The sequence below is a fragment of the Aquarana catesbeiana genome, linkage group LG06, assembly GCF_042186555.1.
Source record: "Aquarana catesbeiana isolate 2022-GZ linkage group LG06, ASM4218655v1, whole genome shotgun sequence".
Classification (NCBI taxonomy): Eukaryota; Metazoa; Chordata; class Amphibia; order Anura; family Ranidae; genus Aquarana; species Aquarana catesbeiana.
In genome coordinates this window covers 20,147,720-20,163,794 of record NC_133329.1, presented here as the reverse complement: position 1 = coordinate 20,163,794, position 16,075 = coordinate 20,147,720, and the positions used below count along the sequence as shown (strand labels likewise).

The window sequence follows — 16,075 nt, the reverse complement described above, 5'->3', positions numbered from 1 at the left end:
CCAGGATCCGGGGGTTGTTAAAGGGGGCTTCCAGATTTCGATAAGCCCCCTGCACGCAGACCCCCACAACCACCGGGCAAGGGTTGTGGGGATGAGGCCATTGTCCCCATCAACATGGGGACAAGGTGTTTTAGGGGGGCTACCCCAAAGCACCCTCCCAATGTTGAGGGCATGTGGCCTGGTACGGTTCAGGAGGTGGGGCGCTCTCTTGCCCCTGCTCTTTTCCTGCAGCCTGCCAGGTTGCGTGCTTGGATAAGGGTCTGGTATAGATTTTGAGGGGGACCCCACGCCATTTTTTTTTAAATTGTGGCCGGGGTTCCCCTTAATATCCACACCAGACCTGAAGGGCCTGGTATGGAATTTACGGGGACCCCCACATCATTTTTTTTAAATTTTGGTTCGGGGTTCCCCTGTGGGGAATTCCCAAGCCGTTTCTATCAATGAATTTTTATGTGTATTGTCGGACCGGCAATTCATTAAAAGCCGCGAGTAGTTTTAAATGACTTTTTTTCCTTTGAAATGTCATTTTGCTGTCAGACTGTTCTAAACACGGGAAAAATGTGCCCCTTTACAGGCATACTACAGACACCCCCAGGTACGAAATTTAAAGGAATATTACACTTTTATTGTTTCATTTTAAGCATTATTAAAATCACTGCTCCCGAAAAAACGGCCGTTTTTAAAACTTTTTTTGCATTGATTAATGTCCCCTGGGGCAGGACTCGGGTCCCCAAACACTTTTTATGACAATAACTTCCATATAAGCCTTTAAAATTAGCACTTTTGATTATTCATGTTCGTGTCCCATAGACTTTAACGGTGTTTGCGTGTTCGAACAAATTTTTTTGCCTGTTCGCATGTTCTGGTGTGAACCGAACAGGGGGGTGTTTGGCTCATCCCTACTTCAGGTAGCTTTAGGTGCACACTGTGCAGAGGACACAGTACACTAATTGTAAATACTGCAGCTGCCTGCCTGTGGTACTAATAGGATCAGAAGAACACCACCAATTTTCTTCAGGTAGCTTTAGGTGCACACTGTGCAGAGGACGCACTACACTAATGCCCCGTACACACGGTCGGACATTGATTGGACATTCCGAAAACAAAATCCTAGGATTTTTTCCGACGGATGTTGGCTTAAACTTGTCTTGCATACACACGGTCACACAAAGTTGTCAGAAAATCCGATCATTCTGAACGCGGTGACGTAAAACACGTACGTCGGGACTATAAATGGGGCAGTAGCCAATAGCTTTCATCTCTTTATTTATTCTGAGCATGCGTGGCACTTTGTGCGTCAGATTTGTGTACACACGATCGGAAATTCCGACAACGGATTTTGTTGTCGGAAAATTTTATAGCCTGCTCTCAAACTTTGTGTGTCGGAAAATCCGATGGAAAATGTGTGATGGAGCCTACACACAGTCGGAATTTCCATCAACAACATCCGGGGCATAACTGTAATTACTGCAGCTGCCTGCCTGTGGTACTAATAGGATCAGAAGAACACCACCAATTTTCTTCAGGTAGCTTTAGGTGCACATTGTGCAGAGAACGCACTACACTAGCTGTAAATACTGTAGCTGCCTGCCTGTGGTACTAATAGGATCAGAAGAACACCAGCAATTTTCTTAAGGTAGCTTTAGGCGCACGCTGTGCAAAGAACACAGTACGCTAACTGTAAATACTGCAGCTGCCTGTCTGTGGTATTAACAGGATCAGAACAGCAGCAATTGTCTTCAGGTAGCTTTAGGTGCACAATGTGCAGAGGACGCACTACACTAACTGTAATTACTGCAGCTGCCTGCCTGTGGTACTAATAGGATCAGAAGAACACCACCAATTTTCTTCAGGTAGCTTTAGGTGCACACTGTGCAGAGGACACACTACACTAACTGTAAATACTGAAGTTGCCTGCCTGTGGTACTAATTATATCAGAAGAACACCACCAATTTTCTTCAGGTAGCTTTAGGTGCACACTGTGCAGAGGACACAGTACACTAACTGAAAATACTGTAGCTGCCTGTGGTACTAATCGGATCAGAAGAGAAGGAGAGGACAAAAGGCTAACCTATGTAAAGAAAAGTGCCACATCCAATATTCAAGACAACGGTAAAGAGGGTTCCCCTAAGTGGACTTTTAAGGCACTTAATTTATATTATATGTGAAAAATGTAGCAAAGTATACATAATGTTATAATAATAAACAGATTTTATTAATAGAAAAACAACATTTTAAAAAAAAGAAACATTGATTCATCTATGCAACAATGTAACAATGCATTTTTATCACCATGAAAGATATTGATAAGGAAACCTGCTCACACCCAACGTGTTTCGGTATATATGTCTAGTCCTTCTTCAGGGGTATAGAAAGTCTACATTTTTCAAATACAATATAAATTAAGTGCCTTAAATGTCCACTCAGGGGAACCCTCTTTACCGTTGTCTAATCGGATCAGAAGAACACCAGCAATTATCTTCAGGTAGCTTTAGGTGCACACTGTGCAGAGGACACAGTACACTGTAAGTGCAGCCAACTGACTCGCCTGCCTACTCTATCTAACTTAAATCAAATGACAATTTCTCTCTGTCTATCTCTCCGCTGCCGCAACACACTGCACAAGGCCACCACGCAGGTACTAAACCCCCTGAGCTATAATTGGCCAAAACAAACCTGGCTTCGGCCAATTACGGCTCTCTGTACAGACAGTGCTGTGATTGGCCAAGCATGCGGGTCATAGTGCATGCTTGGCCAATCATCAGCCAGCAATGTACTATGAATTATGGGCCATGACATGCCACTCGAATTTGGCGCGAACGGCCCATAACATTCATAATTTGACGAATGGTCGAACATGCGGTGTTCGACTCGAACTTGAAGCTCATCCCTAGTTAAGAGGAACATGTAATGTGACTGGAACTCACCTCCAGGTGTTTTATACTGTTGCCCCATTGCTTTCTTTTGGCCCTAAAAGTGGGGGGCTTTAAAGGTAGACGCTGTTAGTATGAGGCTTCCCCTTTAGCCCTCTGTATCAAACAACCAAATAAAATGGATATATCATCCATTAAACTAAAGTCATATAAGACTGAAATGTTACCTTCTACAGGTCCGGCTTCCTTGGCCTGTGGTTGCGGAGGTTTATTGATGTTCAGCAGAGATGGCAATAAGGTTCTATACTCCGATGACTTTTCCTGTGGACTAAATAAAAAGAGATTGTGGTACAAATCTTCTATGTCAGGATGACTTTCCAATATTCGCGTCTTCTTCTGATCACTGCTGTCCTCCACATCATCCATTACTATGATCACATTATCCTTCCCTGTAGACACACAAAATATTAATAACAAGAGTTACATTCTTCCTCCTCTATGTACAGACCATTATTATCACCACCATCATCATCAGTGTTTATTACAGTCACATTCTTCTTGAAGATACAATTGTCATTCATTTACTTCCATTAGTGGCAATGTTAATGGAACATCTATGGTAGCATCCAAGTGTCTGTAGTCAGTGGAGTGCACAAAAGAGAAAGTCATAGGGAGGCCCAATAAGGCAGTTTTAGAGTTAACCTCTTCTTGACCAATGTCAAAACAAACCTCAAAGTGATACTAAAGGTTGGATTAAAAAAATAAAGAAATAACAAACATGTCATACTTACCTCCACTGTGCAGCTTGTTTTGCACAGTGTGGCCCCCGAACTGTGTTTTCTGGGGTCCCCCCGGTGGCTCTCTCGGCTCCTCCCCGCCTCAGATAACCCCCTGTGTGAAGAGCTCTCCCAAGGGGGTTATTTTGCAGGGCGCGCTCCTCTGTCCAGCATTCCGCGTCCATAGCCACCGAATGCAGGACTCAGCCCCGCCCCCCCAGCGCCCGCCCCACCTGGCGCCTGCCTCATTGGATTTGATTGACAGCATCGGGAGCCAATGGCTGCGCTGCTATCAATCTATCCAATCAAGGACCCCAGGCAAAGATGCAGCGCGTTCTCGATGCGGGACTTTCCAGGGCTCAGGTATTCAAAACGGGGGGTGCTGGGGGGCCGGTAACTATCAGATGTTTTTCCACCTTAATGCATAGGATGCATTAAGGTGAAAAAACAGGAGGGATTACAACCCCTTTAAATGCTGATTCACACTTGTGCAATGCGGGACTCGCAATGCAGTTCGCACTGCCATATGCAAACTGCGGGGAGTGTCAATACATTGTTAATGACACCCCATTTCAACTCACATATCGCACTGCGAACTGACACTTCAGGCATGAATCGGATTGCGTGGGTGTGAACACCCATGTGATCCGATTCTGGTGCGGACCAAAAATAGGGTCCTGTGCGTGTTTGGTCTAAATGCGATGTGAATTCATCCAAACCATATCTGTATGGCTGAATTAGCTGAAATCGCATCGCATGGACATTGTATGTGATTTGCAATGCAGTGCGGTGCGAATCATATGCAATCTCACACCATGCACTGTTGTGAACTGGCACTAAAGTGTAACTCCACTTTTGTTAAGAAAAAATATGATTCGTGTTGCAATATTATTATTTTTATATGCTATGTTTTTTCCCGTGAAAGTTGAGGTTCCCTTTAACACCCAGACCCAATTTTGCAACTTGTGTTAGTAAAACTGGATATACTGTATCATCACAACTGCTTAGTGTATCCAGTTGAATTATACAGGTTTTTTTTTTTCAGGACAGATTGGGCTTTTATTTGCTGGGAAATCTTTACAGACATCTCCTGATTTTGTTTTGTTTTGTTGTAAGAGGAGAACTGGCCTATAGTAAATAAATATATATATATATATATATATATATATATATATATATATATATATATATATATATATATATATATATCTCCATATATATGTATAGAGAGAGAGAGAGAGAGAGAGAGAGAGAGAGAGATGTCTCTATCTCTCTCTATATATATATATATCTATATATATATATATAGATATATGTATATCTAGATATATCTATATATATCTATATCGATATCGATAGATAGATAGATAGATAGATAGATAGATATGTATAGATATATATATATAACATTTTATTTATGCCATTATCATGACTCACAACCAAAAAAAACGATAAAATACATTTTCTTACTCCTGTTAATAGCAGCAAAACCACATGTGTGTGCGTGATTTGTTCTTTGTACTCGTAGTAGGGACAAAAAACAAGAATACAAATCTTGTTTTTTCTTTTTCTTTGGTGTGGTCCTATCTACACATACTGACATACTAAAGCCTCATACACACAATCAGACTTTCTTCGGACAAAGCGTAGGACTTTTGTCCGAAGGGCGTTGGCTAGGAACTTGTCTTGCATACAAATGACAAAGAATTGACGGCCAACAAACACGAACGTAGTTACGTACTACGTAGTTTTTTTAGCTCTTTAGCGCCACCCTTTGGGCACCTTCTGCTAATGTTAGTGTTAGTGTTATGGTGAGCATTGATTCTGAGCATGCGTGTTTGTACTTTGGAGTTTTGTCCGACAGACTTGTGTACACACGCTCGGACATTCCGACAACAGACTGTTGTTCGCGGAAAATTTTAAAGCCTTCCATCCAACATTGGTATGCGGAAAATCAGATAACAGTTGTCAGATGGAGCGTACAAACGGTCAGATTTTCTGCCAACAGCCTGTCAACACAATTTTTTTTTGGGGGGGGGGCTGATATGGTTGTACAGTAATTTGTGTTATTCAGTATAAAAGGACTTGCCAAAAACAAAATGTATATGATCTAAATAACCAACTGAAAGTGTGAAATAATATAATATGGCTTTTTGTACAGAAAAGTGCCATACAACTAAATGAGCCATTTCTGCATAGTTATGCATGACTGATGTTGCGTACACACGATCGGAAATGCTGCCAGCAAAACTCCAATGAGAGCTTTTGGTCGGAAATTGCGACCGTGTGTATGCTCCATTGGACTTTTGCTGGCGGAATTCCCGCCAGCAAATGATTGAGAGCAGGTACTTTATTTTTCGGTCGGAAAAAGTTACTATCTGAAAATGTGTTCGTCTGTATGCAATTCCAACACGCAAAAACAATTCGACGCATGCTCGGAAGCATTGAACTTCATTTTCTCGGCTCGTCGTAGTGTTGTACATCACCACGTTCTGACGGTGGAAAGTTCAGAGAACTTTTGTGTGACCGTGTGTATGCAAGGCAAGCTTGAGCGGAATTCTGTGGGAAAAATTATCCACTATTTTTCCAACCGAAATTCCTCTCGTGTGTACGGGGCATTAGGGGAGGAAGGGATTATCAGGTTAATGTGAGAAGGGCAGAGCACACACAGGCTGAATGTTGGGAGACAACGGCTGGTAAAAAAAAACGACAATCGGCCGTGTGTATATTGGTCTGTCGGCGAGCATGCTGGAAAATCATCCGTAAACTGATTCCCGATCAGCGCTCTCCTCCAACGGCGGAGAGCACTGATCAGAGTGTTCTGGCGGGGGATCCCCCTGTCAGAACACAACAGCTCAGGGGGGAGATCACTGAATTAACCTGGCATGGTTAGTACAGCGGCTCCAGCTGAAAAAAAAAAACGAATAGCATGTACCAGGCTTAACTGACTTTTGACTTCCTAGTTACTGTATAATGCAGGGATTTTTTTACTCAGAAAATAGGTGCAGGAACTCAACCACGACCCCATAATAACCCCCTCCCCCACACACACTTTCCAAACCCCATCAAATAATGGGTGTGATCAAATTTCACTAACAGTGGGAGGGTATTAAAGGGGCATTAAATACCCTCTTTAAGAGCTTTACCATCTTCCACATGTCTTACTTTTGTTGCGTTATAAAATTGAAGCATCCAGCCGGCTCTAGTATCTCCCCGCACACTGTAGGTGGCTCCTTCTCTCTAAATTGCAGGGAGATCATCCAGTGGGGGTGTCGGCATATGCAATGCACCCCGGCACCTGCATTTTCCTTGTCCCCATCCAGCCGCTCAGGAGATCGGAGTCGGACTTCTGTGTTTACCAGTGATAGTGCTGAGCAGGGGGCACAGGGCTTGATTCAGAGGTGGTGGAACTGAGTTCCACCAAGTTTCAGCTGAAAAAAAGCCCTAGTATAATGTATTCCTATGGGAGTGCTGGGCTGTCTGAGGTGGCCAGTGTCTGGTATAATGGGATTGGCTCTTATCTGATGGTTTTCTGTATAAACTCTGTGTGTTTCTCTAATAAAGCAGTTGTTCTTCTGGTTTGCTCCAAAAACTGGCGTTGCCCAGTTCTTTTCTAAATTAGCTATATTAGCTATTTTCACTGGCCTTGTGTTCCAGAGTTGAGAAGCAGCTTCTTGATGGAGATACCTAGGTGGGGTGTCAGGTAGTCTGTTACACTGACATTTTAATTTTCTTTGTTTTTTCAAAAAAAAATAGGGCCATAAGTTAAAAATTCTAAATCAGTAGTAGCTGTAGTACGAATTTTCAGTTGGGGGATATCCCCCACTGTACCTCTTCTCCTACATGAGATGACACCAGTCTTCTGGGTTGAATAATGCCCTGTACAATGGTGGACCATGACTGCACAACAAACTGAGTGTGACAGGATGACATGACTGCTGAGGCGCAATGGGCCTAGGTCCCAATTAATGTAACACCATGGGATCAAATCCCCCATCACCCATGCCCTTTAACCCAAGCAGCCTACTTCCAATTTTCCATCAAGGGCATAGCCCATTACAGCAACATTAACTGCTGGCAAGGCCAAGAAAACCGCAGCAAGCTGTGACATACCATAACAAAACAAAAGAGGGGCGGGAGGGTGGGCAGCTCTTCCAACGACTTCTCTGAAAGACCCAGAATTCCCTGGGGGCACATGTTTCCTGAGCTCAGGCCCATCCCATCACCCATATTTTAACCAATCGTTCTCCTTGTCCCAGCACCTAGCCATGCCCCCATCAGTCAAGGCTCTCTTTCCTTAGGGAGGTGGCTCAAGAGGCCTTCATCTCAGGAGTACAGTTGAGAAGCACCTCCTCCGAATTATGTTACATGATAAACAGGAAGTGTTTGAACAAGTACCTGCATGGCAGGATCACCAGGCATTATTCAAATGTAAGCTGCAGATTTAGAGGATAACTTCAGCTTTGGAAACATGTTCCTGCAATGTTTTGCTGATCCGAGCCATCTGTGTGACAGCAGTAGAGGGAGAAGTTCCCCATACTAGCTATCCGTTTTTGAAAAGGGAACGACCGTGTGGGGCTCCGACCACATGGCCACATCATTTTATTCACAGAGTTCGGTGAATGAATGAACTACAACTACTGACATCCTTTGCAACTGTTTAGTGCTCTGGAAGTTGATGGATTCTTCCTGTCAGTGTAAAATTGCACATATGATGTACGAGGTATGAGAAGACACCTCACACTGACAGTCTACAGGAGACCTGCATGGCATCAGTGATCTGCTAAACATGGGTGCAAAACTTTACAGACTCCTAGAGAAAAATAGGAAATTTTTTTACCTCCTGTGAACTTATCCTTTAATATTGACAATGACTTTTCAAATGACATTAAAATGTTAAACTTTATATTAAATTTTACTGTTTGGATTTACATCTATAAAATAAATATGGAGATTATATTATCTCTTACCAAGAAGACTTCTGAAGTGTTGTATCTGATGAACATCTGTGACATCTATCTCATTGATTTGTTCTTTCTTCTTGGGGAAGTACAGGATACGGAAGGAGCACATCCAAGAGTCTCTCATATCATAATGTGTGACATCTGAAACATGATCCTTGAAATGATCTGACTGGAGCAGTTCTTTTATCCAGGAATCATCACTAATTGCTGATCTGGAGAAGATCCCAACTCTGCACTTTAACGAAAAAAAAAAAAAAAATGAACATACAAATATTTGCATGCAAAACTATTAGTACCTCTGTACACAGACAAAGAATGAGGCTAGGTTCACATTATAGCGGGTCTGCAGGCTGCATTTGCACGGGCAGAACATTCATTTAACGACCATTTTCACCATGCAATTTCCCTGCGATTCCAACACCCGCATACACACTGTGGTTTGAGGTACGTGGGGGAGCCATTAAGAATTTTTAAACAGCAGCGCATTTTGACTGTGGGTGGAATCGCTGCAATTTCCGCACCCACAGCCACCCATATTAGTGTGAACCCAGCCTTAAACCAATGAGAGGGAGCCTTGCTTATTAGAGAGCTCTGGCTCAGACTCAGCAGGGGGCGTGTCAAACCTCTGCAGAGAGATCACTGCTTCCAACCAGAAAGCAAGGCTCCTTCTCTATAACATGCTGGCAGTGGACAGGCTTCTCTACTCAGGATGTGACTGCTTTATGTTTCCATACATTTTTTTTTAAACTGTTTTTTATTAATCTTTATCACATAAACGATAGATTAGAAACATAGTACATAGGAAATTCAGTGTACAATTATCAATTCGCCAGTATCAAGTGTATTTTTCACAAGCACATTTTTTTCCCCCAACCACAATCTACATATGTTCATAACGGGAAGCTCTTTTGGTCAATTCCCTGACGAATAGAAATATTTTACATTTTAAACTAAACAACCCTAACCAGTTAAACACTTGCACATATAGCAATGAATAGTAGAAACTTAAGCCGCCATAGTTCTTATTCCTCAGATATCACAGGCAAATAGAAATTTTAGTCCCCATCCCAGCCCAATAGACTCATCTCTTTAATTATCCTTCAGGAGTTCAGCCCAACTTCAGGGAGTTCACATGTATCTGTAAGTTCAGTCCATTCTCCCCATATTTTCATGAATTTACTAGCACATCCTCTAGCTTCATATGTGAGTTTGTACGTTAGCAGTACCTGATTAATTAGTTTTTTTTTCCATTAATTAAGTGGAATCGGCGTGGAGTGTATCCACTACAAAATTACCGTTTTCCTGGCATAATATAATAGGAAGCGTAGGAATTGTTTTTTATATGAGCTTAACTCCACATCCTCGAAGATTGCCAATATACATTTGGACTGCAAATATTGGGTAAATTAAAGTTAGTTGCAATAAAGTGGTCGTATTTTTTCACAGCTTCAGAGCATGTGGATTAGATTACCTATGTTCTTAAGACATTTACGGCAGATGGGACTGGTTAGTTTCCACATACGGAAGAGCCACAGAGGAGTGTAATAGATTCTATGGAAGATATGTAATTGTATCATTCTGTCCCTAGCAGAAATTGCAGTGACAAAATACGTATTAAGGAGTTCTTCCCAGTTGTCATCCGAGAGGTCTGATATATCTGCTAACCAATGGTTTTTCAGAGCCTGTAATCAAGTGGAGTTATGTTGCCCCAACAACTTATAACTTATAATAATGTTTCAATACATTTTTATTGAAAATGTAAATATCATAATATGGATATGCAAGAAGATTATAAGTCAGTGGTTTTACAATGCAACATAACATGAACATTTCAAAACCAATGTTTAATCATGTAAATCTGCATCTCACAGAATAAGACATTCTCTTGAAACCCTTCTAATTAGGGTATAATAATGAAGAGATATCTGTTCATTATACACCAAATATCAATAAACAGAGAGCATCAGTAGGTCAGGATCAGGTGCTATTGTCAGTGACTGATGTGAATATATAACATGTATATGTAAAGCGCTGCGTTAATTGACAACACTTTATAAGTACCTGTAATAATAATAATATATACACATCAAAGCTTTCCAGTGTAAGATATTGTACTGTTGCAGGAATGTATACAAGAAAGAATTACACAATTGAACTGTACCCCAAAGGAACAAATAGGCACTTTCTTAAAAAACGGAAATGTTAGGCAAGCCATAGATGACTCAATTTTCTTCCATGCAACACTCCTGTTCCATTATAGCTGCTGGTCTCACTCCAGTATCCTGGTTTTGGCTGTAATGCACTCTCACTGTCTGCCTGTCCACCTGCAGAGTGATTGGTATAGGCCCCTTTCACAGAGGATTTCTGATCAAGTCCGCCGGTCAACTTTTCATTTTTTTTTTTTAATTCTTTATTTATATAAAAGAATCAAGTATCTATCAAATACAATATACCACAAAATAAGTGTCACATTCACCTAATACAAAAAATGTATCAAAACAATACAGCATTATAGAGCAAGAAACCAAAATACTACATATCGCTAAGGCTTACACCATTTTTTCCTCTCCATAACTAAGGAGATGAAAAAATAGTGTGTCAAGGTTTACTCAGACGGACACCTCAGTTCCCTTTTCTTTTTAAAGCAAGAAAAAAACCTAAAACAAAACAAAACAAACCCAAGGGCGATGGACTGTGTGTATGTATTAACAAGAGAAAGAGGGAGACCTCAATCTCCTGAACAGCTTTCCAGAAGTAACTTCCCCTCATCTGAATATACAAACTTATCCCAGTGTGACCATGTTTTGGTGTGTTGTTCCTTTCTGTCTTGAGCATGAGCAGTAAGCACTAGGTCTTCCATTGCATTAATACTCCTGACCTTATTAAGCCACATAGCAATAGAAGGAGGATTGTTTTTTTTTGTGCGATCTTCTGTACCTCCGACCAATACTGTTTGATCTTCATGCAAAACCAGAAGATATGAAATAAGGTACCCTGTTCCTCATGGCATCGCTGGCAACGGTCTGAGGCCTCTGGAAAGAACCTACTAAGAGCTGACGGAGTACGATACCATCGCGTTAGTAATTTATAATTACCGTATTTATATGACCCGCACTTTTTTCCCCTTAAAAATCAGGGGAAAATCGTGGGTGCGTGTTATACGCGATCCCCAAGATCTCCGCTGATTGTGAGCGGAGCGAGCACCGCCGATATACACATAGCCGAGTGTACTCAGCTAAGCTCGGCTCCTTTTGGCTCCACTCACAGTCATGCCCAGTCCCGCCCTATGATGGACATAACACAAGTCCAATGGCGGGACTGTGAGCGGAGCCGAGAGGAGCCAAGCCTAGCAACGTAAACTCGGCTATGTGTATATCGGCAGCGCTCGGCTCTGCTCACAGTCACGCCCTGTCCCACCATTGGACCTGTGTTATGTCCATCATAGGGCGGGACTGCGAGAGGAGCCGAGAGGAGCCGAGATACACAGGACCGGCTGTGTATCTCGGCGGTGCCATTTTTAAACTGCAAGGCTGCAATGACACTGGGGCAAGGCTGCAATGACACTGACAGGGCTGCAATGAAATTGGGGTAAGGCTGCAATGACACTGGGGCAAGGCTGCAATGGCACTGACAAGGCTGCAATGACACTGACAGGGCTGCAATGACACTGACAAGGCTGCAGCGACACTGGATATGGCTGCAGATGGACACTGATAAGGCTGCATTGATGGCAATTTAAATGTAAGATTTTTTTTCCTTAAACTTCCCTCCTAAAAGTTTTTTTTCCTTAAAATTCCCTCCTAAACTTGGGGTGTGTGTTATATGCCGGCGCGTGTTATACACTGATAAATACAGTAGTTTCCTGAATTTCTGTACAAATAGATGACTTCAGAGAAAGATAAATAATGTTCTGACCCTGGGCAGATGTTCTGTTCAAATTTTCTTTCCCATTTGCTAAGGCCCGGCGTCAAAAAAATCATCTAGAGGGGCTATTAGCAAGGTATATATCTTATACTCCATCCTCACAATACAATTCAACCGGTGTCCGCTGTTGTCGGAAATTTGCCGGGGGTCCTAATGATCGAAAAAAATGGCATAGCTGCAGTGCCTGTTAGAACTTTAATCAATATTGGCCCCCTAGTTGCACCAGTGTAGAGACCCTAGGCCAGCTATCGGAAATAAAAAAAATTAGAGGCTTGAGAGCATCCCCTATCTGATAGATTACAAAGCAGGCCAGGCGCTATACCTGTGGAAAGCCAGGATTTCCCAGTATAGGGAACAGTGGTGATGGAAGAAAGTCTAGAAATCCGACAAGCCATGGATCCTACTCTAAGTGTAGGACCTATAATGGGGTGCGTCTTAAAAGAAGCTGGTAAATCTGCGTAACACCACGGTGCCCTGTGTAGAGGAACAGAGCTAAACTGTTGCTCAATGGCTGTCCATAGTTTAAGATCTCTGTGACTGCACCAGTCAACCACTCTGCCAAGATGAGCAGCTTGATAATATTTAAATGCATCCAGCACAGCTATTCCGCCATGACATTTGGGCAGCATCAAAAGATGTCTGCAGAGCCTGGGCACTCATTGGGCAAAAAAAACCCCCTACAGAAATAGAATGGGTAATGTCTGAAAAAGATACAAAAACTTTGGTAAGATACTCATTTTAATAATGATACAATGGCCAAACCAAGAATGCAGGCCTCGGTGCCATTTATCTAAATAAGAGTGAACTGAACTAAACAAAGGTAAAAAGTTCAGCGCAAAATAGATACTTCCACACAGAGGACACCCATTTACAGTTGAAATTAAGAAATTAAATATACAGTATTTGGGTCCCACACAGAGATTTTCACCTGTCTTATATTATATGTTAGGTTAATTGGATCCTGTCTAAATTGTCCCTAGTATGTATGAATGTGAGTTAGGGACCTTAGAGTGTAAGCTCCTTGAGGGTAGGGACTGAGGTGACTGTACAATGTATACGTAAAGCGCTGCGTAAATTGACGGGACTATATAAGTACCTGAAATAAAATAATAAAATAAATAAATTATGATGAAATTAGGTGCACTCATTAAATATAACTTGTATTGGGCGGAGCAAATCCTACATGATATAATTCCTTATAGATATCTTCATATATTTGTCTGTACAACAACATGACAAGTCAGAATTAAAGGGTGAATCGGAATAAGGGAGGTGGTAGTTATATAGATAATCTTGGAGAGCCTTACTTACCCAGGGTTTAACTTTTTCAGCGGCCTGATCAAAAAACAAAAAACATTGATTAGAGGACACAGTGCTGTTATAAAAAAATAAAATATCAAGAACAGATTTACCTGAGCTTGTGCCCATACATGCCAAATAAAAAGCTTCACTTATACAGCGGCACATACTCATCCTTCCTTCACTCTTACATTGCTCCATTCAGCTGTCAGAAGCAAAGAAAGAAAAGTCTATAACGTTTTACCAGATGGAGCTTACACAGGGCTGTGGACACCCTACCTGCATCCAATTGCCTAGGCAATGAGCTCCTTCATTTACTTTTTTGATCCCAGCAGCTGGATGGAGCAGTGGTGGAGTGGAATAATGTTGGGGATATGTTCCTGAAGTGCTGTCTTTAAAGCAAGTCTGTTGTTTTGGTGGGATGGATATTTCAATCCAACCAAGTTTGCTTTAAATTTGATCTGTCACCAAGAAAAGAACCACAAAACATGAAGCAATTCATTGATAAGAAGAAATTAGCCTCTTTCTGTCATAGTTGGTCAACCCAAAAATCGTAGTTTACCGCATATAAGCAGAATAGAATATAAGCCGAGGCACCTAATTTTACCACAAACAACTGGGAAAAATTATTGACTCGAGTATAAGCCTAGGGTGAGAAATGCGCAGCTACTGTAAATGGAAAGGAGGGTCAGCATTGCCCATTTGCAGCCTCACTGTGCCCATTTGCAGCCGTAGGTCCCCCGAACTTTAAACTCAGTAGTTAAGGGTTCCTAGATGCCCCCTAGCTGCAGCCAAAATTTGGGGTCTCTGGACCCAAAGGGTCCCGAAATGACATTGCTGCAGATGGACACAGTTGACCGACTTTGGGGCCCCATATCTCAAGGCCACTTGGTGCTAGGAACCCCAAATTTGGTGTGCAAACCCAGTGGAACTAGCACTACAACATATAGCTGGGGTTCCTAGCTCCAAGTGGCCTCGAGATACAGGGCCCCAAAGTCGGTTCAGAAAATGTCATTCTCTGCTGCAGAAAAGTGCTTGACTTGAGTATAAGCTGAGGGGGGCATTTTCAGCACAAAAAAAATGTGCTGAAAAACTTGGCTTATACTCGAGTATATACGGTACATATCAATGGAGTCTGATGAGTCTGATGAGTTGACTTCTGTCCTGGCAATGATGTATTTTGGGAAAAATTGTGTAACATTTCCAACCAAAGTTCCTGCATCTATTACAGAACACTGCCGACTTTTGTTATCTGGGTAATTATGTTACTGTATATCTGTTCTTTGGCATATTTTTGTCATTGTAAACATACGTGTGATACAGATAATGATCATAGAGTGTTCTATTTACCTGGAGTTATATCTTCTAACATAGCAGGTAACAGAAGTAAATGGGAAAAGTCACCATATAAAGACAGGATGATGATACAACGACCTGGAAATGGGGTGTAAAATGGTATGACTTGATGAAGCTTAGAGTTGATAAAACCCTCTAATCACGTATCTCACCAACTCCACCAGATTGGATTCTGAGGAAGGAAAGCAGATCTTCCAGGACAATGGTTGACAATTTTACCACACGGAATAAAAAATACATTCCGAACTCACAAGAACAACCAGGCCAGATCCAACATCAAATATTCCGTCATTAAACATCTGATTCCATTGGGATGAAGTCCTCCATCCACCTAGAATGGACACTGTCCTATCATCAGGTCTTATTAGTTTGGTGTCAGTCTGGTGTAGAACTATTACCAGGACTAATCTTGTTCCATCCACAGACTGATCTCTATAAATGTCTATACATCCTCATATCAATGTATTTATATTATTATCAGAGTGGATGAGGCAGAGAGGTGGTAGTGTTATAGATAATAAGAACAAAGAGTCTTACTTACCGGGGATAGCCAGTTTCCAGCAGACTGATAGAAAAACAAAAGAGAATTGGTGAGAAGTCACAGGACTGATATAAAAGAGCAACTATTACTAATATGTAATGTGTACTAATATCAGTTTCCTTCAAGTGTAACTATAGGCAAAATAAAAATGTCATATGGGATGCAGTCTGTCAGTAACATTAATTTAACACAGCAGTTTTTATTTTTTCTGAGACCCCATAACATAGTTGTATTATTGAAGAGAAAAATTGGTGGGACTTTATGTGAGACCATGACCATCCAGTACACAGGTCTCCATCCCTATGTATATGAGAAAAAAGGGAAAAAGGGGGGGAGGCGGG

General features: G+C 41.7%; 1 protein-coding gene across 1 annotated transcript in view; it reads right to left on the bottom strand.

The window, feature by feature from the left end:
• Positions 1–16,075, bottom strand: part of LOC141148215 (uncharacterized) — a 268,920-nt gene that overhangs the window by 190,643 nt on the left and 62,202 nt on the right. The window contains exons 5-8 of the mRNA XM_073635453.1: positions 15,735–15,758; positions 13,850–13,873; positions 8,621–8,849; positions 3,102–3,323 (exon numbers count right to left, since the gene is read on the bottom strand). Of these exons, the coding sequence (XP_073491554.1) occupies positions 3,102–3,323; positions 8,621–8,849; positions 13,850–13,873; positions 15,735–15,758 (499 nt within the window). The remainder of the gene's footprint in view (positions 1–3,101; positions 3,324–8,620; positions 8,850–13,849; positions 13,874–15,734; positions 15,759–16,075) is intronic.